Here is a 26,085-nt window from a genome sequence, read left to right as displayed (position 1 = left end):
CTTCTTTGGAGAAATGTCTGTTTATGTCTTCTGCCCATTTTGTAATTGGATTGTTTGTTTTTTGGGTGTTGAGTTTATATAAGTTCTTTATCTATTCTGGATACTAACTGTTTATTGGATATGTCATTTGCAGATATCTTCTCCCATTCTGTAGGTTGCCTTTTAGTATTGTTGATTGTTTCCTTTGCTGTGCAGAAGCTTTTTATCTTGAAATCCCAATAGTTTGTTTTTGCTTTTGTTTTCCTTGCTCAGGAGACATATGTAGGAAAATGTTCCTATGGCCAATGTCAGAAATTACTGCCTATGCTCTCTTCTAGGGTTTTTAATGGTTTCATGTCTCATGTTTAGGTCTTTAATGTATTTTGAATTTATTTGCGTGTGTGTTACAAGGAAGTAGTCCAGTTTCGTTCTTCTGCATGTTGGTATCCAGTTTTCCCAACACTGTTTGTTGAAGAGATTGTCTTGTTCCCATTGGATATTCTTTCCTGTTTTGTCAAAGATTAATTGGCCATATAATTGTGGGTTTATTTGTGGGCTTTCTATTCTGTTCCATTGATCTGTGTGTCTATTTTTGTTCCAGTACTATACTGGTTTTTTAAATTTTTTTTAATTTAAGTTAATTCATATATAATTTATTATTTGTCTCAGAGGTAGAGTTCAATGATTCATCAGTCTCCTATAACATCCAGTGCTCATTACATCATGTACCCTCCTCAATTTCCACCCCGCAGTTACACCATCCCTCTACCCTCCCCCAGCAACCCTCAGTTTGTTTGCTAAGGTTAAGAGTCTCTTATGGTTTGTCTCCCTCTCTAGTTTTGTCTTGTTTCATTTTTTTTTTCCTCTTACTGTTTTGATCACTCCAGCTTTATATTATAACTTGAAATCCAGAATGGTGATGCCTCCAGATTCGCTTTTCTTTTTCAAGATTGCTTTGGCTATTCAGGGTGTTTTGTGGTTCCATACAAATTTTAAGATTGTTTGTTCTAGTTCTCTGAAAAATCCTATTGGTATTTTGATGGAGATTGCATTGAATGTGTAGGTTGCTTTGGATAGTAGATGGTTTTAAGGAATTCTTTATATATTCTGGCTATAAGTCAGATTATATGCATTCTGAATATCTTCTCTGTGGCTTCAAGTCTGTGGCTTGCATTTTTACTCCCTTACTGGTGTCTTTTAGTATGTAGAAATCCTTAATTTTAATGAATTCCAATTTAATTTAATGAAAAAGACTTTTCCTGCCACCTCCATTTTATTTTTAAGCTACCAAAGTGATAGAGTTATTTTAAGTACCCAGTAGTACCTTGTTTTTTTGGTTTTTTGTTTGTTTGTTTTAACAAGAGAGATGATTCAGAATTTCTGAAAATCAAAAGTAGTTATCAACAAAGGTGGCTGTTTTTTTTTATTTTTTTTTGCCTCTTTAAAAAAAAAATGATGTAGGGGTGGCTGGGCGACTCAGTCAGTTAAGCATCTGATTTTGGCTTGAGTCATGATCTCAGGGTCCTGGGATCAAGCTCTGTGTTGATCAAGCTCTGCTCAGCAGAGAATCTGCTTGTCCCTCTCCCTCTGCCCCTTCTCACACTCATGCTCCATCTTTCAAATAAATAAATAACATATTTTTTAAATGATGTAAAAAGATGGTCAACATACTGGGAATATATTTTTATAGCCTATATGAAAAACAAGTCTTTAATTTCTTTATTATGTAAAAAACCCCCAAAATAAAAACCACATATAAATATCTTGAGAGAAAAACCAATTAAAAAGATTAACACGGGGTGCCTAGGTGGCTCACTGGGTTAAAGCCTCTACCTTCGGCTCGGGTCCTGGGAATGGAGCCCCACATTGGGCTCTCTGCTCAGCAGGGAACCTGCTTCCTCCTCTCTCTCTCTCTCTCTCTCTGCCTGCCTCTCTGCCTACTTGTGATCTCTGAATGTCAAATAAATAAATAAAATCTTTAAAAAAGAAAAAAAGATTAACACATGATTTATAATAAAGAACAGAATCTTATCAAAATGGAAGTAAAATAAACATTAGATTAGGATCAGGAAGACATGTTAAGCTTAACATGTTAACGTGACTATGATAGAGATAGTGTGCTGTATATCTCTATTAAAATAAATTTTTTTGTTTGCATTTGGTTGATACACAGAGTTAAGTTTTGGGTATACAACATAGTGTTTCAGCACATCACTCTGTAGTGTACTATGCTCACCCAAAGTGTAGATAGAACACTATTATAGTGCCACTGGCTGTATTCCCTATATGTGGAGCCTTTTATTCCCAGGGTGTATGCCTGTTACTTAAATGCTTATTGGTATTATTATACAGTTTTGGAAAAATACTCAAAATTTAAAATGTTTTAAAATGGATTTTCTTGGTAGCTCTGCACTAATTTTATTAATAGTTCCTGGATCTCCTTTTTCACCTCAGAAATATTTGTCACCTCTAAAAATGTGAGCAAAATACATGTTCAGTATATAATAGAGAGCCAGATGTATTAACATATTTTAGGGGCACCTGGGTGGCTCAGTCAGTTAAGTGTCACTCGTGATTTTGGTTCAGGTCATGATCTCATGGGTCAGCTCACGTGGTGATCTCATGGGTTGTGGGATCAAGCCCTGCCTGAGGCTCCATGCTCGTTGGAGAGTCTGCTTGAGATTCTCTCCCTATAACCCCTCCCTCCATTCGCACGCATGATCTCTCTCTCTCTCAAATATTTTTTAAAAAGTTGTCCTATGTTAGCACCCCCAAACCAAAGTAAAATGAAGCACATTAATGAAAGCTTTGGACATCATGTTACAGTACAGTTCTAGTGTGCCTGGGTATTCACTTGCCCAGATAGCTGTCCCTTTGGGGGCTTGTTTTGTGTCTGTCGAGTACAGGCTGGTGAGATACTTCCACCTGGCCGACTGTGCAGGTGTGTTCAGACTGTCTGCAGACTCCTCTGCCACAGCAAAAACACAAGAGGACTGTTAAACCTTTTCTTAAAAAAGAATTTTCTAACAATGTCATAGCTCTGTATATTGACCAAGAAATGTCCTATCTTTTCTCATAGGAGAGATTATTTCATTCAATGTGTTCTATGAATTTTTTACCATTTGCACTTCAATAATAACAGAAGACAAAGAAGGTAAATGTGTGCTGAGGGAGGGTGGGCAGTGCAAAGTACAAAGTAGAAGAAAAATCTAAATAAATAGAATTAGAACTTGTAATATGCAGGCCTACTCTTCAGATTCTCTGTATGTAGCGTATAGTTTGAAGATCTTAGCAAATTTTTAAAAGAAGACTACCGTAATAACTATTAAAGTTTAATTCAGGGATGCAAAACACTTGGAAGAAGTGTTTCAGGACTATAAACATTCTTATCCTTTCAGCTAGTCTGCCTTATACTGTTCATGATTTAGTATAAGTATTCACAGGGGTAATCGATTATCTTTAAATGCATAATGATAGCCTTTCGTTAAAGCCCAGGACAAATCTTGTCCCATCATCTCCCAGCCAAGGGACCCTGTGTAGACCAGCTTCACTTCCGCATTTTTTTTTTTTTTTCTGGCAGGTCCCTAGAATGCAGGCACAGGATGATGTATCCTGATTTACTGTTAATTTTTACCTCTCCTCTCAGGAGAAAGTCTGCCTGTACCTCCCCTTTGAGGTGTTGAGCTGTAGGCAACAATTGCTGAAGGGAAGTGTGTTGGCAAGTCACATTAGGTGAGGCTGATAGCTATGTCAAGGTACCTGTCAGTGGACCAAAGAAGGAGCACTGATTCTTTTCCCTTATTATAATTTTACCTGGAACCCTGTGTTCTCAGATAATTGGGAGGGGATCTGGCCATTGTGACAGGCACAATGGTTTGATCCTTATTAAGGCTATATTAGGATGTTGCTTAATTCTTACCATTGAACAGTTGTGAATATCAGTAAACCAGAATTAAGTGTCCAGCTTTGAGTTAGAATCCGTTATACTATCATATGCATCCATTATGCTTCATGTCTCTCCTTACTTCAAATTAGGTCATCTACTACATGGACGAAACATGGACTTTGGAGTGTTTCTTGGGTAAGTAAAGAACACGGTTAGTGTCAGTCCTCAGGAAGACTATGTTGTATTATATTGATGAAAAGTAAATTTCACATCATGCCCCAAATATAGCCAGAAGTAAAGATACTGGATTCCTAGTTTTGAGACAAAGTTGGGGACACTCTTTGGGAGCCCGTAACAGAGTTAAACCTAGTAAACAGAAATCCGGAGCATGATTAAAGGCCCCAGTTGCATGTTGGGCTTATTGCTTAGAAAGGAAGAACAGCATTTTTTTTTACATCTTGTTAACATTCCTGGAAAAATATAACAGGGCTTTGTAATTAGAGACCTACATTTGAATCTGGGGTTTGCTCTTTAGTAGGCTGTGTTGTATTGAGTTATTTAGCTTCTCTGAGCCTCTAGTTTTATCACATGGAAAATGGAGGGTAAAACCACTCATATTGCAAAGTTCTTGTGAGGCTTGGTCATTAATGGATTGGGGAGATAAAGCACCTGATATAATGCCTGGCCGTGATCATTATATATTCATTATTATCATCATTGTTTTTTTTTCTTTATAAGATTTTTATTTATTTATTTGACAGACAGAGATCACAAGTAGGCAGAGAGGCAGGCAGAGAGGAAGGGAAGCAGGTCCCCGCTGAGCAGAGAGCCCGACTCAGGGCTCGATCCCAGGACCCTGGGATCATGACCCGAGCCAAAGGCAGAGGCTTTAACCCACTGAGCCACCCAGGTGCCCCCATCATCATTGTTTTTAAATGTCACTGTAATTTGTCTTTTGTAGGTGGAATATAAACAATAATACCTGGGTCGTAACTGAGCAACTCAAACCTTTGACAGTGAACTTGGACTTCCAAAGAAACAATAAAACTGTCTTCAAGGCTTCAAGCTTTGCTGGCTATGTGGGCATGTTAACAGGATTCAAACCAGTAAGGAGTCTACTGTTACATAATTTTACAGGTAGCTCTGTGTCCTGCTTTTACTGCCTGTGAAGGGTGGGGTCTAAGGACCTCAAAAGAATATGAAGCCTCAGTTCATCCCTTTGCACTTCTTGTCACCATCATAGGTGTGAGCTCACGTGGTAGAGAAGAGTAAAGAGGGAACACAGGTTTGTTTCTGAACCTCTTCTGAGGAAAAAGCACGTGGCTGGTTGTGGAGGGCTGGGAATGTAATATAAATCTGGCGTCTGGCCTTTAGTCTGCCACTCAGACAAGTTAGGCATTTATTCTCTACAGTTCATTTTCCTTCTCAGACAAGTGTGGCCAATAACATTCTACCTGCTCACTTCACACACTACACATGAAGACGCTCTGAACTTCTAAAAGCTGTTAATAGAATGTGATAGTATAGTTTTGACTCAGCTTTAAATCTCCACCTTCCACTCCCCACCCCCTGCATTCCAGGATTTGGCATACCAGCATAAATATGAGAGGGCCTTAAAAACAGGATGGTTGAAGTTTCTGACCTCATTGCTTTGTCTTGTTTTCAGGGACTGCTTAGTCTTACATTAAATGAACGTTTCAATATAAATGGCGGTTATATGGGTGAGTAGAGTTTTTAAATGGGAATTGTATAGATGTTTTAAGAGGAAGGCCAGACTCTGTCTTCTGGTTCATAGTCTAACCTGATTGCAGGCCTGTGACACTGTGTGTGTTTGATTTCTTCCAGGTGTCATAGAATGGATTTTGGGAAAGAAAGATGCTATGTGGATAGGGTTTATCACTAGATCAGTTCTGGAAAACAGCACAAGGTAATCTGTTTGATTGCTTTATTCATTTTAAAATTTTATTTTTTGTTGGAGATAAAAGTGACATTAAATATTGTCTTGGTTTCGGGTATACAACAAAATGTTTTGGGATTTGTATCTATTGTGAAATTATCACCACAATAAGTCTAGCGAACATCCATCACCACATACAGTTACAGAAACTGTTTACTTTGTGTTGAGAACTTTTAAGATTTACTCTCTTAGCAACGGTCAAATATACAGTATAGTATTGTTAACTATTGTTACCTTGCTGTACATTTTGTCTCCAGGAATTACTTATTTTAGAACTGGAAGTTTGATCCCCTTCACCCATTTCTCCCACCCCCCATTCCCCACCTCTAGCAACCACCACTCTATTCTCTGTATTTAGAATTTTAATTTTCTTAGATTCTGCCTGTAAGTGATATAATAAGGTATCTGTCTTGCTCTGTGTGACTTATCTCACTGAGCATAATTCCCTTATGGTCCATCCATGTTGTCACAAATGGCAAGATTTCCTTCCTTTTTTTACACTTGAGTAATATTCCTCTGTGTGTGTGTGTATGTGTGTGTGTACATGTACACACACATATACCATATCTTTATCCATTCACCAGTCAGTGGTCACTTGGGTTGTTTCCGTATCTTGGCTGTTGTTATTCAGGCTGCAGTCAACACGGTGCTGCAGGTATCTTTTAAAGTTAGTGTTTTTGTTTCCTTTGGATATATTTCCAGAAGTAGAATTGCTGGATCATATGGTACTTTTTTTATTTTTTGAGGAACCTCCATACTGTTTTCCGTAAAGGCTGCACCAGTTTACATTCCCACCGACAGTGTACAAGTGTTCCCTTTCTCTAGTTCCTCACCAACTCTTTTTTGATAATAGCTATTCCAGCAGATAAGAGGTGATAATTCATTGTGGTTTTGATTTGCATTCCCCTGGTGATTAGTGATGCTGAGCACATTTTCATGTACTTGTTGGCTACCTGAATATCATCTTAGGAAAAAATGCCCTAGTCAGATCCTCTACCCATTTTTTATAACAGATTTATTTATTTATTTATTTATTTTGCTACTGAGTTGTCTTAGTGTGATATTATGTTTTTTTTTTTACAATATATATTTGGTTTTTGTTTCCATTAACTCCCAAAAGCCTTGTAATTTCCTAAGTGTTGAGAATGATAAATGTGTCTTTTGTTATAGTAATGAGACCAGTTATTTAATCAGTCATGCTGATGTAATGAAGCTTCCATAAAAGCCAAAAAGGAAAGAGTATGAAGAGCTGGGTAGGTGAGCACAGAATCTGGGAAGAGAGGCATGCTTTGAATGCATGGAAACTCTATGTCCTCACATACCTTGCCCTATGCAGCTTTTTATAAGGCTGTTGCTTCATATCCTTTATCATATCCTTTGATTAACTGGTAGACATGTTTCCTTGAGTACTATGGGCCACTTCAGGAAATTCACTGAGACTAAAGAGGGGCTTGTTGCAGCCTCCAGTCTCAACCAGTCAGCTAGAAGCGCGGGTAATTGGAACTGGCACAATGGGGCTTAGAACTGGCCTCTGAAGTGGGGGATGGGATGTAATCTTGTTTGTAAGTCTGAATCCTTAACGGGTGGAATACTGTGCTATCTCAGGGTAGATAGTGTCAGAATTGAGTTGTTCTTGGACTCCTGCAGGGTTGGATGTGGCAAGCCCCCTCCCACCCGCCAATGTTAAAGTTGGGTCCAGGAATCATAAAAGAACTAGTTCTTTATATATTTTGTATATTAACTCTATCAAATATATGATTTGCGTGTACTTTCTTCCTTTCACTGGATTGTGTTTTCATTTTGTTGATGGTTTTCTTGCTATGCAGAAGCTTTTTAGTTTGATATACTTTCACTTGTTTTGTCGCCTTTTTGCTTTTGGTGTCAAATTCAAAAACTCATCACCAAGACTTATGTTAAGGACTTTATACCTTATATTTGCTTCTAGGAGTTTAAAGGCTTTAGGACTTATGTCCAAATCTTTAGTTCATTTTGAGTTGAGTTTGTGTAAGACAGCGGATTAGTTTCATTCTTTTGCATGTTACTGCCCTTTCCTAATTGTGTATTCTTGGCTCTGTTGTAAATGGGTTCGTTTCTGGGCTGTCTGTGTGTGTTATTATGCCAATATCATACTGTCTTGATTTCTAACTATTGTTTTGTAATATAGTTTGAAATCAGGAAATGTAACGCCTCCAGCTTTGTTCTTATGATTGCTTTGGCTATTTGGGACCTTTTGTGGTTCCATTCAAATTTTAGGATTGTTCTATTTCTGTGAAAAGTGCTACTGGAATTTGCACTGAATCTGTAGATTGCTTTGGGTCATATGGACATTTTAACAATATTAATTCTTCCAATTCATGAACACATTTATTTGTGTCTTCTTTTCTCTTATCAGTGTCTTATAATGTTCAGTGTACATGTCTTTCACCTCCTTGGTTAAATTTATTCTAAGGTACTTTAGTCTTTCTAATGCAGTTGTAAATTTCTCTTTCTGGTAGTTATTAGTGTGTAGAAAAGCAGCTGAATTTTGTATATAGATTTGTGCTTCTGAAACTTTATTGCATTTGTTTATCCTCACAGTTTTTCAGTAGAGTCTTTAGGGTTTTCTATATTAGAGTATCATGTCATCTGCTATTAGTGACAGTTTTACCTCTTCCTTTCTGATTTTGATGCTATTTCTTTTTCTTGCCTAATTGCTCTGGCTTATATTGAATAAAAATGGTGAGAGTAGACATCTTCATCTTGTTCCTAATACTAGAGGAAAAGCTTTCAGCTTTTCACCATTCATTGACTACAGTGTTAGTTAGGGCTTGTCATATGTGGCCTTTATTATGTTAAGATATGTTCCCTCTATACCCACTTTGTTGACAGTTTTATCATGAAAGGATGTTGAATTCTGTCAAATGCTTTTTCTGAATCTATTGAGATAATCATATGCTTTTTATTCCTCATTTTGTTAATGTGGTGTATTACATTGACTTGTGGATGTTGATCCATTCTTGCACCCCTGGAGTAAATACCACTTGATTATGGTGTTCGATCCTTTTAGTGTATTGTAGTCTATTTTAAATTACTCATATTAAAATAGAAAAATATTTTCTCGTTAATCTCCCATTGAAGAATTCTTTCAGAGTTTCTAGGTAAACCTTTGACATTCATATGGAATTCATGTTTTGTGTGTTTAAATAAAAAAATAAACTGATTTATTTAAAAAATGCTAGGGATAGTGCCAGTATAAAGGGTACCTGTTTTTCTTAATTTACAAAAAAACCATCCATACACAGAAGAAAATTTGTACTATAAAATCTTCGTTTAAACTGTTAATAGCTGTTAAACTAGAAGTTATATTCTGTGCTGGTACAGAAATTTTGTAATAGCCAGCACTACATCCAAGTGACCTAGAATAAATGGGTATCATTCCTATTTTTAATGAGTTCAAGGGAGTAAGATTTAGTGACCTTTCTGAAAATTGTTTCTAATAGCCCAGTTTTCCAAGGTTACTTTCTATTCCCTAAGTCCTAGAAATAGTAATTAATGTTATTTCTTCTTGATCTGTTGTTGAGTAAAAGGCTTAGACAACTAGGGTGGAAGATAATCTCTTGAGGCTGTTTGGTTTGTCCTTCAGATTAAAGGGAATATTTCAGATCTCAGTGTTCACCACATGGTGTTGGGGATTGTTCCACCATGAGCCACTGCTCACCATCCTTTTCTAAAAGAACATGTTTCTCAGATACTTGTGTTCCCTTAGTTTCCACAACGAAAAATTTTTCATTCCAAGTTACTTAAAAACGTTTATTTTTTTTTTAATGTTTCTATGTAGTTATGAGGAAGCCAAGAATATATTGACCAAAACCAAGATATTGGCCCCAGCATACTTTATCCTGGGAGGCAACAAGACTGGGGAGGGTTGTGTGATCACACGAGACAGAAAACAATCTTTGGATGTATATGAGTAAGTACACTTGTTCACACAAAATAAATAGAAACTAAAGCCTAGACTGACATATTTACAGGTGTAAGGCAGGAAGCCTAAGCAGAATTTCTCCTTTTGTATCTAGACTCAACACCAAGCAGGAGAGATGGTATGTAGTACAAACAAATTATGACCGTTGGAAAAGCCCTTTCTTTCTTGACGATCGCAGAACACCTGCAAAGATGTGTCTAAACCAGACAACCCAAGAGGTATGTTCATAATGTCATTATGTGGAAAGAAATGGTAACCTTTAAAGAGTATCTTAGTTGTGGCATTTTTCTTTGGCCTTCGACAAATTTATAAACTTTCTGATTAGTATCTCTGGACAATTTGTACTGAGTTTTTGTTTTGAATTGAAAGATCAAAATTGTACTGTATTTGCCTTTTTGACTCTAATACTGGACACCACTCTTTAAAGCTGAATGAGTAACAGACAAGAATTAAAAGGGCAAAAGAGAGAGAAAGTGATATATTAATACCATTAACTCTCATTCTAAGAGTGACTCCAAGAGAAATTATTTTAGGGGATTGTGGGGAGATTGACTGAAGAATGTCTTTGTTTCTAATGACCCATTTGTATGGATAAGGCTGCTGATATCTGCATTTAATAACTTAAATTATTTTTGTGTTTTAGAATATCTCATTTGCAACCATATATGATGTCCTATCAACAAAACCTGTCCTCAACAAGGTATTTAAAAATATATATATGTGTGTGTGTGTGTGTGTGTGTGTGTGTGTGTGTGTGTGTACTTTTAGGGAAGTAATTTGGTCTTGTTTTTATCTTTCCCTGTTATCTAGGACCCCAGGTCATGTTCTGCTTAACGTTGATTTTTAAAAATGTTTTTATGTGACAAAACAGTAACTCTTGGGATGTGACAAACCAATTAGTGTGGTTCTTTGTCCAAAGTTGGTAAAAATACTCTTTCCAATTTGACTTCCATGACATTTGAATCAAATGTAGCCTTTTTACTTTTTTGACTTCCCCTGTCAGAAATTTTATGCTGTACACTATAACTAACCCCTAAAACTCAACAGAGTCTGAAGTGTGTTTATAGATGGAGCTTTGTGCCTGCATAGTTTCCCCCACTGTCAGGAACACGGTAAGGATGAGGACAGTCACAGCTAAGCTGATTATAGTTCGTGGTCTACACTATTAGGCTTTGCAGGACTACTGTTTATACTGTTGAGGAGGGTTGAGTGTTAAAGTTTTGTGGTGAAGCAGTGTAGTACTCAGGAGTAAGATCTCATAAGGAGCTGAGGGGATTTTCTCCTCGGCCTGTTTATATTCATGACCTGGAATAATGGCACTATTGAAGTTAGTTGTCTTAATTATTTTTTACTTATATTCCTAAATGGTGAACTAGAACTATTGTTATTAACTTCGTAACTATTTACATCTATGTATATTTAATGTCTTTATATACAATTTATATATTAAGTAACTTCATAAAGCAATTGGACATGTATCAAAATTAACGTAAGTCAGGACATCTTAGAATTTGAAACATCCTTAAAATAAAAGTAACTTTTCTTTCAGCTGACTGTATTCACAGCCCTGATGGATGTTACCAAAGATCAATATGAAACTTACCTGCGGGATTGCCCAGACCCTTGCATAGGTTGGTGAGCATACATCTGGCCCCTAGAATGCTGTGTGGCATGAAGATGGAAACTCACATGCATCAAACTAGTGCAGCCGTCTGATCTCCTTCCAAAGACCAAGACTCAGGGCAGTTTCTCGTTGAGGCATGAACTTGTCTTTCTTGTGTTTACAGTTCAAAGACGATTTTTGCCGTAACAGTCGATTGTTCTGTTTGCAGGTAACTTCTTTATATACAAAAATCAATCATCTAGAATTTGCAGTTTCACTTCACTTTGACTTTTAGGGATAGGGATGGGCAATGAATCTATTAGGGGACCCGCCTCCATAGAATAAAAGCAAGATTCTCCGTGGGTATTGAATCCAGCACATCTGTACATAGTTCAGTTTCTCAATTCAATCCATATTTTTTTTATTTTCTTTCCCTCTGGTTCAAATTACTATTAAAATTAGCACACCATGGTCTTTGCTGTCTGTGACAGCAACGTAATTTCACTGATTTTGATTAGAGGGGGATGAGACAGACCTTCAGCTGTGTATTTCTCTTAAGGGGCAGTAATACTCAAGGCTTTGACCCTCAATAGAAGTACTTATTTTGGGTTCATGAAGCAATCCATCTGCAAGACAGCCTTTCATACACAGAACTGACACATTACCTTTTTCATAATTACTCTACCTCCCAGTAACTCCAGGCAGTTGTTAACTTCAAACACAGAGTCTCACATTCTGTGAATTAATAGTAAATAGGCCAAAGCCTTATGGAAATTGAGAGGTGAACCCGTAAAGTTACATTAGTATCATTCACTTAATAAATGTTTAGTTTGTCTTTCTGATCACTATGTATTTTTTAAAAACTTAGTTACTAAAAATGTTTTTCAGAAATCAGTCCTATTTATGGAAAGTGCTAATAATAGAACTTGTTAACCTTTCAGACTTTAACAGTTAACTGTGAAATGCATGCCAGTTGGGCGAGACTGTATCCACTTTATTTTTTATGTTACTTGTGTTCATGATGCTCAATAAACAGTCACTGGAAGTAGTGTCAGTGGTCATATATGCTGATTCAATGTATACCCACATGCCAGTTTGAGGGTGGGGCTTATTAGCGAGAAAGTGAAGCTGAACACAGCATCTGAATTAAATTACAGGGGTTACGTAGGTGGGTTCTTCAGTTTATGACTACTTGGTCACCATCTTACATGACTAATCCTTCCACCTCTAAACCCAGTGGTGTCAGCAGTGTGCAGGTGTCCAAAGGCTATTTTTCCCCTGGGAGGAGGTGTTTCCACAAAACTATAATAATGATACTATCTTAGTGAAGCCAGAGGAATTATTATTTTTTTTTACAAGATTTTATTTATTTATTTGAGAGAGAAACAGTGAGAGAGAGCATGAACGAGGAGAATGTCAGAGAGAGAAGCGGACTCCCCGCGGAGCCAGGAGCCCGACGTGGGACTCGATCCTGGGACTCCAGGATCATGACCTGAGCCGAAGGCAGTCGTCCAACCAACTGAGCCACCCAGGCGTCCCAAGCCAGAGGAATTATAAGAGGATTTGTGTTAAAATAGGATTTGAATTAAAAAAAAACCCTCAGGGGTGTAGCAGCTGGCTCAGTCAGAGGAGCATGCAACTCTGGATCTTGGAGTCATGAGTTGGAGCCCAGTTTTGGGTGTGATTACTTAAAAATATAAATAGAATCTTAAAAAAGCCCACAACTTCAGATTTTGTTCCTTTTATAAAAATGAAGTGAGGTAAACTTGTATTTTTTCTAAAGCCGTAACCTTTGATACTCATAATAAACAGGTGAGATGCTAATTGCTTTAGACCAGTTCCTCAGGACTACATCAGAGGATAGGGAGGAAATAACACGCATTAAGATTTTAGGTAGCATTGCTTAGTGGTAAAGAAGCAGTTATAAAATAGGATGTGGAGTATAAGTCTATTTATAGAAGTACTTATGCAAAATTAGATAAAAATCTAGAATATAGAAAGATGACGGGCAGGGTGTTTACTAAAATGCTGACATTAGTTCCCATTAGAGCTGTATTAATTCCTGTATTAATTTGGTTATTAATTTGGAGAGGACATTAATGAGATTGTAGGTTTACATAGTTTTACAACACTGCTTTATTGTGCTTCACAGGTAGTGTTTTTTTACAAATAGGTTTGTGGCAACCTTGCGTCAAGCACTGTTTTTCCAGTAGCATTTGCTCACTTTGTGCCTATGTCACATTTTAGTAATTCCCACAAAATTTAAGACTTTTTCATTGTCACTGTTTTAGATATAGTGATCTACCCACCACCCATTTCCCCATCTCTTTCCCTCTCCTTGCACCTCCCTATTCCTTGAGACACAATGGTATTGAAATTAGGCCAATTACTAACCATACAGTGGCTTTTAAGTGTTTAAATGTCCATTTATCTATTGATGAACACTGCTGTTTCCATGTGTTGGCTATTGTAAATAATGCTGATATAAACATAGGGGTGCATGTATCTTTTTGAATTCATGTTTTCATTTCTTTGGGTAAATAGCCAGTAGTGGCATTACTGGATTGTGTGTGTATTTGTTTTTAATATTTTAAGAGCCTCCATACTGTGGCTGTACCAGTTTGCATTCCCAGCAGTGCATGAGGGCTCCCTTTTTTCCATGTCCTCACCTACACGTGTGTGTTATCTCTGATACTAGCCCTTCTGACAGGTATGAGGTGGTAGCTCATTGTGGTGTTGATTTGCGTTTCCCTGAGGAGTGAGGAGCATCTTTTCCTGTGTCTGTTGGCCACCTGTATGTCTTTGTTGGAAAATGTCTATTTGGATCTTCCACCCATTTTTAATGGGATTGTTTTTGTTGCTATTGCGTTTTAGGAGTTCTTTATATAGTTTGGATATTAACTCTTTATTGGCTGTTGTCACTTGCAGATATCTTCTCCCATTCAGTAGGTTGCCATGTCTCACTTTAAATCAAAAGCTAAAAATGACTAAGCTCAGTGAGGAAAGCAGAGAGAAAGCCAAGAAAGGCTGACAACTAGGGCTTTTGTGCCAAACGGGCCAAGTTGTGAATGCAAAGAAATGTTCTTGAAGGACATTAAAGTGCTATTCTAGTGAACATATGAATAGTGAGAAAGCAAAACAGCCTTATAGCTGATATGGAGAGAATTTTAGTGGTCTGGATAGAAGATCAAGCAAGCCACATTTCCTTAAAGCCTAATCCAGAGCTTTCATCTTGTGAAGACTAAGAGAGGTGGGGAAGCTGCAGAAGAAAAAGGTGGAAGTTAGCAGAGGTGGGGTCATGAGGCTTGAGGAGAGAAGCCATCTCTGTAACATTGAAGTGCAGGGTAAAGCAGCAAGTGGGGATGGAGAAGCTGCAGCAGGTTACCCAGATTTAGCTCAGGGCATCAATACAGGCAGCTACACTAAACAGATTTTCAGTGCAGATGAAGCAGCTTGCTTTTGGAAGATGCCATTTAGGAATTTCATAGCTAGAGAGAAGTCGATGCCTGGCTTCATAGCTTCAAAGGGCAGGCTGTCTCTATGTTAGGAGCTTATGCAGTTGGTGACTTTAAGTTGAAGCCAGTGCTCCAGGACCATTCTGTACACAAAGCACATTGGTTTACAACCTGATTTACTGAATATTTTAAGCCCGTGGCTGAGACCTACAGCTCAGAATATTGACTTCTTTCACAAAACGACTACTCATTAACAATGTGCCTGGTTACTGAAGAGCTCTGATGTCCATGGACGACGTAACATGACTCCTGCTGTTCTCATGCCTGCGAACACAACATCCACACTGCAGCACCACAGGAATCAAGGAGGAATTTTTACTTTCAAGTCTTACTCTATATGAAATATATTTGTAAGGCTATAGCTGTCCTAGACAGTGATTCCTGAGATGATCTGTGCAATGTAAATTAAACCTTCTGGAAAAGATTCACCATTCTAGATCCCATGAACAACATCTGTGATTCATGGGAAGAGGTCAAAATATCAGTGTTGACATGAGTTTGAAAGCTGGTGATTGCAATCTTCAAGGATGCCTTTAAGGCGTTTAAGACTTCAGTGGAGGAAGTAACTACAGATGTGGTGGAAATAATTAGAGAACTAGAAGGGAAGCCTGAAGGGGTGCCTGAAGCTCAATCAGTAGAGCATGCAATTCTGGATCTGGATGAGTTGCTTCTTATGGATGAGCAGAGAAAGTGGTTTCTTTAGATGGAGTCTACTCCTGGGGAAGATGCTGTGAAGACTGTTGAAATGACAAGAAAAGACTGAGAAAATTACATCAACTTAATTGATAAAGAGGCATCAGGGTATGAGAGGACTGACTCCTATCTTGGAATAAGTTCTGTGGGTAAAATGCTATCAAACAGCATAGTATACAGGAGAGCAAGGAAGTCCACTGATGTGGGCAAACTTCATTGTTGTTTTAAGAAACCCATGGCCAAACCACCCTTCAGCAGCCACCACCCTTGATTAGTCGGCAGCCATCAGCATCCAGGCAAGACCCTCTACCAGCAAAATGATTATAACTTGCTGAAAGCTCAGATGATGGTTGGCATTTTTTTTGTTTTTTGAAGATGTTATTTATTTGACAGAGAGAGCACAGCAGGGGGAGTGGGAGAGGGAGAAGCAGGCTCCCCGCTGAACAGGGAGCCCGATGGCGGGGCTCAATCCCAGGGCCCTGTAGTCAATAGACAACAGGGTAAACATACTATAAACTATATACTATAAACTGTAAAATATAGGGTAAACATAAACTTTTATATGCCCTGGGAAACCAAAAATATTTACTTGACACTTTATTTCAGTGGTCTGGAACTGAACTTATAATATCTCCAATGTATGCCTGTACTACTTTCACACCATCATCAGTTGGAAAATCGTAATTCCAACCTGTCAGTACATTAATTAGGTATGTAGGAGAGAACTCAAACTCAAGCTTTATAATGCGATTTGTTTTCAAAATATCCAAATCAATAACTCTCTGTAAATTGCTGGCCCAGGGTTATTCTAAGTCTGGCAGATGAATAATTAAAACTATATTATGAATCAAAGTTACTTAAAGGCATTCTATTCCTTAGTGGAAAATGAGCCAAGCAGAGACACCAGTGACTCTGAGGGAGCAACCAGATGTATGAAGGTGGCCAATATTAAAGCAGCAATTAGAGTTATGTGGCTAGAACAAGAAATGATGGCTTCTCCAGACAAGGCGACTGGGCAGCCATGTTTGCACAGTGAAATATGTGACATCCAGAGCCAATTATTTTTTACAGGTAAAGAATAAACTGTTTATATTAAGTAAAATTGGACAATAAACAAGAAACATGCCAGGCTAACTTTGAGTAAGTATGAGAATGTTCTCTACATAGTATATGAAATAGATATAATTAAGAAATAATAGAATACACCTACCTACAGTGGAAGAAAAGTGGTCTTGAATTTGAGAAGTCTCCTCCCTGGCTAGTTGTTATGCCACTATTTTTTATGTCTTTGATTTTTTTTTGTTTGGTTCTATTTTATTTGTTGGTTTTTTTCTTTTTTTTTACATTTAAAATTGTCAAGCCATAATTCTGGAATAATTTCTAAATCATAAATAATGATGTCAGTTTAAATGAAAATGCAGCTCATGTTTGGATGAAGGATAGATATTTATTCACAGTGAAAACACATGTACCCAGAGTTAATGTCACAAAATACAAAGATCACCTGCCCAGTCTGGTAAGCTCACTATTGTAAGCATTCTCTCAACCTGTACAGTTTCTCTCTCACTCACTTTCACCTTTTCTCCCTCTTTTATCTATAACCTGAATTTCGCCTTAAAAATTAATGAACATGAACATTTAATGCTTAACCTTTGAGCAGTATTTATTAAGGAAAGAATAAAGCAAATTATCTGATCTTCAGCCCTAGGTATTTTAAAGTGGAATTCTAAAAACAGAAAACAATAGTAGAGGACAGCAGCTCTAACACAAGTTAGTGAAATAAGGTTCATAGGTGCTGGGAAAAGAACTCAGAAGTACAGGTGTTCACTGGACTGAACTTTAATCTGCATGTAGAGACACACGGCCGTAATATATGTAAGGCTCGGCTTGAGTGCCAACACATGAAATTCTCCTCTTTCTTTTCAGAGTCTAGAAAATATACAGGTACAGAACTTAAATATACATATAGTCTAATTTATTGTTTTAGTTTCCTGGGAGTCAGGCCAACTGGGTAAGAATTCCTGATTCTGAATGACAGTTCTCTGAATAGGCTTTTTTTTTAATTAATGCTGGAGATCTATACCTCACGTAATTTAAATTAATCAGCAATACTGTGAATGTCCTCATAGGGAAATCTTCATTTAACACTCCCTGAAGAGGCATTATAATTTTACACTGAAGTATAATGCAACTAAGACTTTTAAAGGAATACCAACCAACTTCTTTTCTAATGGGGTATTTCAGTAAAATTGCTAATAAGTTTCATATACCACTAACTGAAACTAATTCTATATATTTTATTCAAAAAAAAAAAAAAAAACCACCTCTAAGACTAACAGACTGACTTCACCATTAACTGGCTCTGTGAAGTCTTACTTGGGTATATGGCAAGTTTGCGATCTAAAGGTAATTCACCTTTGAAAAATTGATCAGCTTGGTAGTGAAGACATCCCATAGATGTTCCCTACTTAATACTTCATCTACAAATCTGCTTCTCTCACCACACACAGAATCAACTGCTATCTCAAAACACAAGTTTGTCTGAAGGCATACAGAGCCTTAATATTCTGGTACATAAAATTCAGTTCTACCATCCCTACTTGAAAGGGTGTGGTTTTTCATGTAAAATTAATCACAGTGTTACTTGTTTGTGAAGAAAAACTCCCTATTTATGTAACACTTTTTTTTTTTTTTTTTTTTTAAAGACCGTGGCAACACAGATAGGAATTGAATTCTGGAAAATATTTATCTGATAATTAATTCTTACATTTTATAATACCTTCACCAATAACCTGAATACCTTTATAACCTTTCCTAATCCTGCACAGGAATAAGGCATGCAGGTATCTAGAACAAAAAGCAGTAACACTGACATTACTTGGAAGCCTGACCTAGCAGCTGGCTTAAATTCTGTGTTTCTCAAATTCTTGCTCTCCTCTAAATATCCCAGTCATACAGAACAGTAACTTACTGTATAGAATTCAACATAATTTCAAAAAAGGTACTTTACAGGTAAGTCCAAACTTTATTTAAAACTACATCTTAAATTTAACGATGCCAAACATCACAAGGAAGGAAAAAAAAACCAAAATGAAGACCAAAAAAAGGAAAGAAAGAAGAAAAACAACCCCACAGCGTATCAAGGCTTCAATCTGTCCAGAATTCAGTTTCTGATGTTTTAAACTGCCACGGGCAGAAATGAGCACACCTATCAAGAATGCAGTGTCAAACTAATTTACATTTTTATACAGATCAAAACAGATGTTTATTTAGTGCCACGTTCATATATGCATTGACTACGTAAAGCGAGTTAGATGAGTCTCAGAAGACATCTCATACGCTTTGGGCTCCCACTGTTTCTGAAAAACAGAATAATGTGCTATAAATTACTGAATTAAGACATTTCTAGAATTTATTATTGTTCTCTTACATTAAAACTTTCAGCATGAAGTTATTATAAAGGAAATACTAACTTAGTTTATAAAAATAGATGATTTCTGTTTGAAAATGGTAGACGAGTGGATACTTCCTGTCTCTTAAAGCTCCCATCAGGGAAAAAAACCCAACAAAACAAAACCTATAAAACTGACTAAATCCCGACCAGTAAGAGTGGCTAGGAGGGAGAGCAGGACCTGGGACAACAACAAATCCCTGGAATGCTGGAAGCAGAAGGAGGAGCAAGGAGGCAGGGCGGAGCACAGATAAGATTCTCACAAGTAAAACTGGGCTCAATACTGGGAAATCAGCTGAACGTTTGATAGTCTGTCCTTCTCTTCACCCAATTTCTAGGAAAAGCAAAAATTGATGAACTGACAGAGTAACAAAAAGAAAATCCTTTGATTTTTGATGCAAGACAGTCTCCTCTGAGTGGCCCAGGGGTTGTGCTATTAGATCCATGAAGAAGGAAATATGGGATTATCACTTGGCTCTGCAATCAGTCATGTTTACACAGAATGGTCTTCAGAAAAAGTAAAGTTTTTTTTTTGTTTTGTTTTTTTAAAGATTTTTTTTTTATTTAGACAGACAGAGATCACAAGTAGGCAGACAGAGAGAGAGACGGGGAAGCAGGCTCCCTGCTGAGCAGAGAACCCGATGAGGGGCTGGACCCCAGGACCCTGAGATCATGACCTGAGCCGAAGGCAGAGGCCTAACCCACTGAGCCACCCAAGCACCCCAAAGTAAAGAAGTTTTAACTACTATAGTTACAAAAATGTGTTTGCTTTTATAACCTTAATGTAAGAAGAGGAGTAAAACTGAACAGAGAAAGCGGAAGGAAAAGGGAATAGCAGCTGAATAATGACCAAAGTTGATGGGACTAGAAAACACAAGGTAACAAACAGAAAAACCAAATAGTGAAAGAAGGAGAGATAAGTCCAAAGGCTCACTTTTCATAGGGAAGATAAGAGATGTCTGAATTTTAAATTAAGAAAAGTTACAAGAATATTATTTAGATGGGTTATGGACATTGGGAAAGGTATGTGCTATGGTGAGTGCTGTGAAGTATGTAAACCTGGTGATTCACAGACCTGTACCCCTGGGGCTAATAATACATTATTTGTCAATTAATAAATAAGCAAATTTTTAAAAAGAATATTATTTAGAGATAAAGAGGGTCTCATTCAAAAGAACTAAAAACCAATAGTTAAAAGAAATGGGATCCTGCCAGTTTAGTTTATCAGGAGTTCTTCTGTACCTTTCCTTCTTAAAATTGTTGCTTCTATTACCTTGCTAAAACTCAGGATTTTAAAAATGGAAAAAATTATCTGTTAATATCACTTTATAAATCAGGCAACAGATCAAGACTTTTTACAGAATTATGCTTCCCTTCCAATATTTGTCTTAAATCTTCCAAGTACTAGTAGTCGATTTAAAAAACAAACTGATGGTATCGAGGTTCATTAATTTTTCAATATGATATGGTTCAAAGTGGTTAACTTACCAGGTTCCTTTAGTGTCTGAGAATTCCCAGCTAATTCTTCAGTCTGCATTTCACAAAGTATTTCACCAGGTAAATGGTTTTTCTGTTCTTCTTCTACCATTTTCTTCCTTAGATCTGCCTTTGGAATGAAAAGAAAAAAAAGAAAATCAGTTTCCATCCCAGCAGTATTTGTCATATAAAGACAAGTTTAATTAAAGAGAGCAGAATACCTCTGAATATATTGTCAGTTTAAGTGGTAAATCTTCAACTTTCACAAAGTCTTCTTCATCAGATTTTTGACTTATGTTACCAGATTCTGCTTCCTGTGAGATAAATTGTATTTAATGAAGGCAAAGCACTCCATCTCTGGATCTAAACCTTTAAAGTAATCCATGCCAAGGATAAAATGGATTCTTATATACATCAGTAATTCTATCCTATTTGGGTTTTCTTCTGTGTTCAGCTCTATGAATAAAGCAAAGCTGGAGTGCACAGGAAGGGCCATGCACTTGAAGCTGTGGGCTATACTGTCGAACGTTCCATCTCCATTTGCAAAAACCAAGAGCCAGCTTATACAGGTTAAAGGAAGAAACAGTAGTTACACTGAGGCCTAAAACAATTAAAAGAACAACTCTGGTTTCTTCATAATGTTTATAGAACGCATCAGAATGTATCCAGCAGAATAAAGTAAACATTTACATATAGGCTTTCAGTATCAACGCTGTGGAAGCTGAGAAAGATAAGGCATGAATCTAGTGACTTACTTTTATTATCACTTCAGTGTCTCTCTGAAACTTGAATTCTTTTATTCTCCTATTTCTCCTTTCTGATTTTTAATAGTATCATTTTACTAATTACCCAAGTGGAAATCTTAGATTTTTCCTCTTCTTTCAACATTTCTCATCCAGCTCTCCCTAAGTTAGTACTTGGTTCCTATCGTAAGGGAGCCTCCTAAAGTAGCATCCTTGACAACACTCATCAGTCATCAGATTCATCTTCAAAAACCATGACGTTGGCCATTTGACTTTCTTGTGCAAAGACCTGTCCCCTGCCTAAATTTCAAATTTAAGTCCTTCTATAATCAAACGTTAATTTCAATTGCCTCCTAGAACAACTAACTCTACGCACTCATTAAATTACAGTCAAAATAAGTCTAACAGGTAACTTTCAGAGTTGTAAATGTTAATTTCACTGTTGTCGAAGCCATCAAAACAGGTTACTCATTCTAGTAATGTTTTTGAAATAATTATAGGCTTCCTGAGAAATTAGGAAATCTTTATTTTAACTATATCTTTAGTAAGAAAACTGATATTAAAAAAAATATGAAACCCTTCCTTAGACCTCAAAGTTTATTGTTATAAATTCCTCAATTTTTTCGAACAAGAGAAAGGATATAAAACACAATCCAAGGTCCAAAAAATAACCCACATGCTATAAAATTATAGCATGAAACAAAAATGTCCAGAGTAAAACAACTTACCTACCTACATCTTAAGTACAGATTTGCTACCATATATTTCTGTCATTTACCATAAGGAAGCTACTGCTGTCAAACTGTAAACTTTCAGGTTTATCAAATGTTTTTAAAATATTTATGAAATGTTTTAAAATTGTTGAGATGTCAGGCCTGGGTACTGCAAGAGATTAATGATGATTCACATATCGTGTTCAGATCTGAACCTGAACTCTCTCAATGTTGCTACCTATAACTCAAAATATGGGTCATAAACTTATAAAAAAGTAGAACAGCTTTTAGATTTTGATATCTGATCATCTTAATTCACTATCACCCTTCTATTCAAGTTTAAACTAAGTTTGAGTAAGAAATACCTTTTGGCAGTTTCTAAACCTAAACACAAACACAAACACACCTCAACACAGTCTGTTTATAGACTGAAAATGTTAACCTAAAAGGATGCATAGAAATAAATATGCATAGAAATAAAACGTAGATGATACATACATAGTCATTCACTAACACCGGAGATTCAGTATCAGGACTTCCAGCCAGAGAGCTCTCAGGAGTTTCCTGAGCAGATTTAACTTCTTTGACTGTAGGCACCAAGGTTTCGATTTCAGTTAAAGGTAAAGGCAAAGGGTTAGGCTGTTTAGATGAATCAATGGTAGTGAGAGTGTCCTGGTGGACAGCACTATTCAAAGGTTGCTCGTTTTCCAAGATATTGAGGTAACAGGGTTTCACAGGAGTGCTATCGTAGTCATCTGTCATCAGAAGAAAATCTTAATATTAGTGTAATGCAACAGTTATTAAATTTCAGTATTATACCAAAAAGACAGTATGTATGAAGGAGTAATCAAGACATTTAAGACTCAAAAGAAGAGACAACTACAAGTTTTCCTTATCAATGATTCCTAAAATTAGTTGATCAGATTCTGGAGAGGTTTTAAAAATTAGATTCCTGAAATCACCCAATTTCTAACGATATTCATGAGTAATACCCAGGAATGGGTATTAAATCCCTCATGTTTGTATCTAAAGATGTTTTCTTTGAAGGTTTTTTCTGTGTGTTTGTCAACTTTTCTTGAGCACCTGTTTGCAGAAAGAAAGCCCTCGTGTTTTCTACAAAGAACTGAGGAAAATAAAAAAGACATACCTCAGGTCCAAAATACCTTCAAACTTACATTAGCTAAGAATTTAATTTTTTTTTCTTAGCTTTTAAAAGTACATAAAGGGCACTTTAAATAATCTTAAAATTGAACACTTTAGATTTCTTGCCTTTACTAGTAGTGGGTTCTTGTTCTGATGGGACATTTTTGCTTTCTCCTGATTTTTCGAAGTCATGTTGTAGTACCTAGAAGGAAAAAGTGACGTCTTAATAGCAGGGCCTAAAATATATGGCCATTATATATAGGAGATGGTTAGGAGTTTATGGTGTTCGTCCAACCTGAGAGCTTCATACAAGTGAATTTAAAAATGTCTTCTGAAAATGTTTCAGGAAGGATGCTGTAGTTGAAACTTTAAGAGGGTTAAGTAAAATGTTTCATTTTCTTAACCTCAAAATAATAGAGAACTAGAGTATTATGGATCCCACTATTTTAATTTTTTTTTTTTTCAAATCAGACTCAATCTTGAATAAAACTAAAAGATACCCACTTATATGTAGGTGTTAAGTGAATGGAAGAACTGACCAGGAGGGGAGAAAGATAAAGCCAAGTGCCTTCAGCAGGAAGAGGGAACAAAATCAGATTCATCTCATGCTTCGAGAAAGAAATACAGTGGTGGGTGAAAAGAGGGCAGTGGTGGTGGTTCTCTGAAGCTGTTAAAAGAAAATGCAAACATTGAACTAGTAAGCCTCAGACCCGGGGGCTGCCTAGGGTAAGGGTGGGGTACAGAAAGCACAAATGAGGACAGGATAAAACCTCATGCTGAAAATAGGATTAAGCACAAATCTGTAGAGTGATGGGACCCCCAGCAGCATTCCCACATCTAGCTCCTGAACACAGGCAGCCAAAAAGGTATGACTACCTCCTCCCAGGCAGAGAGGAAAGGAAGACCCTTCTTTGGAGAAATACCACCTCAGAGAAAAGACCAATAGGTATTAACATTTGGAATTTTCTGTCAAAAAGCTGTCAACCCAAATGCCCTACAGTGAAGCCCAGAATAACCCCAACCAGCTTCCTGGTGTATAATTTTTTAGTATAAACACAGAAGGTACCACAGACATCTGAAGAAACCTCCAGATGGGTAAGAGAGGATAGCACTTCTCTGAACTAACAGCATGCTATAAAAAAGTAATCAGAAAATAAAAGTATTTAGAAATTAAAAATACATTTATATAAGTATTAAAGTCAAAGAAATCTCCCAGGAAGTAAAACAAAAAGAGCAAGGGAACGATAAAAGGGAGAGAGAAGAAAATTAGAAAATCAACACATGAGGGCTAATAATGTCTGATAATATTAATTCCAAGAGGAATGAAAAGAGAAAATGGAGGGGAAGCAATGCAAAAAAAAAAAAAATTTAATAAAATAAAGGACATGGTTATTGATGCTTACAGACCCACTGACTATGCAGTACAGGGAATGAAAAAAGACATCAGGTGTATCAGTGTAAAACTTGAGAACTCCAGGAAGTGGGGGCGGGGAGCTCTAGGGTGGGAAAGAAAAAAGAATACAAAGAATCAGAACTGAAAAAGGCATCAGCCTTCTCAACAGAGCCACTGAAAACTGGAAGACAAAGGAGGCACTGAAATGATGTTTCAACATGGAAGAATTTAAGATTTTCTTAGACCCAGAATGTCTCAAAATGTTTCTTTTATGCACTCTCCCTCAGAGAGGTACTAGAAATGCGCTCTACCAAAAATGAGGCAAAAGAGGACAAAACTGGATTCCACAAACAGATGGAATAAAGAATGACAAAGGGAACTCCCAGGCTGCTAGCTAGGGTGCAGGTCTAATGAAGAGCCAAAGCCAGGACGGAGCGGGAAGGATGAAACGACAAACTGGTACATGCAGAAGAGTCCACTGAGACGTTCATACAGCTGTTGCTGGGCAGAACAAAGACTTGGCTATGGAGTCAAAGAAAATCAGGCAAACAAACAATGGAGACAATTTTTAATTTCAAGTGAAAAAATGTATAAGAATAAGCAACAAACAGTATTTGCTTAATTCAGCAAGTCGGTAATATTTATGTAGTTTGGTTAGATCTCTGGCTAAATGTAGATTTAAGCAAAAAATAGAACTGAATGAGAAGGACAGGATTAATATAATTAAATGAGGAGTCTTAAGTGACCTAAAAGTCTTCATCTACTATAATAGGAAGTTAACGGAGAATGTCTAACACATAACTAAATAAATATACACACATACTATTCAGAAATAGAGTTAAATAACGAAAGAAATCATACAAAATGCTGCCTATGGGACAGGATGAGGTGGAGGTAGGAAAGGGAATGATTTTATTATATACTGTTTCCATGTATAACCAGGAAGTAAAGATACATGAAAAATCCAGATCTTCTAGGTAATGTCACAGTTTTTTGGACCTATTACCCCCACCCCCGCAAAATTAAAGTGCTTTAAGTATAAGCATTCCTAAATATAAAAATAAACTAGTATTTGATTGAGATTTCAGTAAGGATGTTAAAAAGATTTGTTTATTCATGAAAATGAGAATAGGGAAGCTGTAAATTCTGACATCCTTAAAATGGATCTGCCTTCAGTAGTTAAAAAAGACGAGTGGGGGAAGGTGTGTTTCTCTGGACTGGAATACCTGATCATCATGTTCCGTTTCTTCTGTAGCTTCAGTGTTAGCCTGAAGTGAAGTCTGGACATCCACAGGCCCCTCTTCAAATTCCTCTATTTCTTCATCCTCATTCTCATCTTCTCCACTTCCATAATTAGTCAAAGCCTGAGTTTCAGCCTTGGACAAGTCTAAATTGATTAATACACAGTTTTTAGGAAAGGTTCAGCAGTAAATCTTAAGAGTAGCTACCATGTACTGCATTCCTGCATTGCCCAAGTCCTTTACATAGGATATCTGAAATCTTCCACACAGTAAGCAGTGGAACACTGTGGTGCAGAAAGGACAGGGCATCTGGTCAGGGCCACACCAGATC

General features: G+C 37.0%; 2 protein-coding genes across 44 annotated transcripts in view; one reads left to right on the top strand and one right to left on the bottom strand.

Annotated features, from left to right (window-relative positions):
* The window catches only part of ASAH1 (N-acylsphingosine amidohydrolase 1), a 49,368-nt gene extending 36,933 nt beyond the window's left edge, over positions 1-12,435 (top strand). The window contains exons 6-14 of the mRNA XM_047716616.1: positions 3,059-3,133; positions 4,015-4,060; positions 4,827-4,971; positions 5,532-5,586; positions 5,711-5,792; positions 9,640-9,771; positions 9,878-10,001; positions 10,427-10,483; positions 11,333-12,435. Coding sequence (XP_047572572.1) covers positions 3,059-3,133; positions 4,015-4,060; positions 4,827-4,971; positions 5,532-5,586; positions 5,711-5,792; positions 9,640-9,771; positions 9,878-10,001; positions 10,427-10,483; positions 11,333-11,422 — 806 coding nt within the window. The 3' untranslated portion in view covers positions 11,423-12,435. The remainder of the gene's footprint in view (positions 1-3,058; positions 3,134-4,014; positions 4,061-4,826; positions 4,972-5,531; positions 5,587-5,710; positions 5,793-9,639; positions 9,772-9,877; positions 10,002-10,426; positions 10,484-11,332) is intronic.
* A 2,565-nt stretch (positions 12,436-15,000) lies between these two features.
* PCM1 (pericentriolar material 1) overlaps positions 15,001-26,085 on the bottom strand; it is an 84,429-nt gene continuing 73,344 nt past the window's right edge. For 31 of the 43 annotated variants that reach the window (XM_047716318.1, XM_047716342.1, XM_047716308.1 and 28 more), the window contains 6 exons: positions 25,740-25,900; positions 23,247-23,322; positions 22,476-22,732; positions 20,743-20,835; positions 20,534-20,651; positions 15,001-15,165 (listed from right to left, as the gene is read on the bottom strand). In XM_047716318.1, coding sequence (XP_047572274.1) covers positions 15,092-15,165; positions 20,534-20,651; positions 20,743-20,835; positions 22,476-22,732; positions 23,247-23,322; positions 25,740-25,900 — 779 coding nt within the window. In that variant the 3' untranslated portion in view covers positions 15,001-15,091. Of the gene's footprint in view, positions 15,166-17,827; positions 18,954-20,533; positions 20,652-20,742; positions 20,836-22,475; positions 22,733-23,246; positions 23,323-25,739; positions 25,901-26,085 lie in introns of those variants that run through there. The other 12 variants (XM_047716385.1, XM_047716602.1, XM_047716544.1 and 9 more) reach the window with 1 other exon arrangement.

Source organism: Lutra lutra, chromosome 2 (assembly GCF_902655055.1).
Source record: "Lutra lutra chromosome 2, mLutLut1.2, whole genome shotgun sequence".
NCBI classification, from domain to species: Eukaryota; Metazoa; Chordata; class Mammalia; order Carnivora; family Mustelidae; genus Lutra; species Lutra lutra.
Note: the sequence above shows the minus strand (reverse complement) of the source record. Positions and strands in the feature narration are given on the sequence as shown.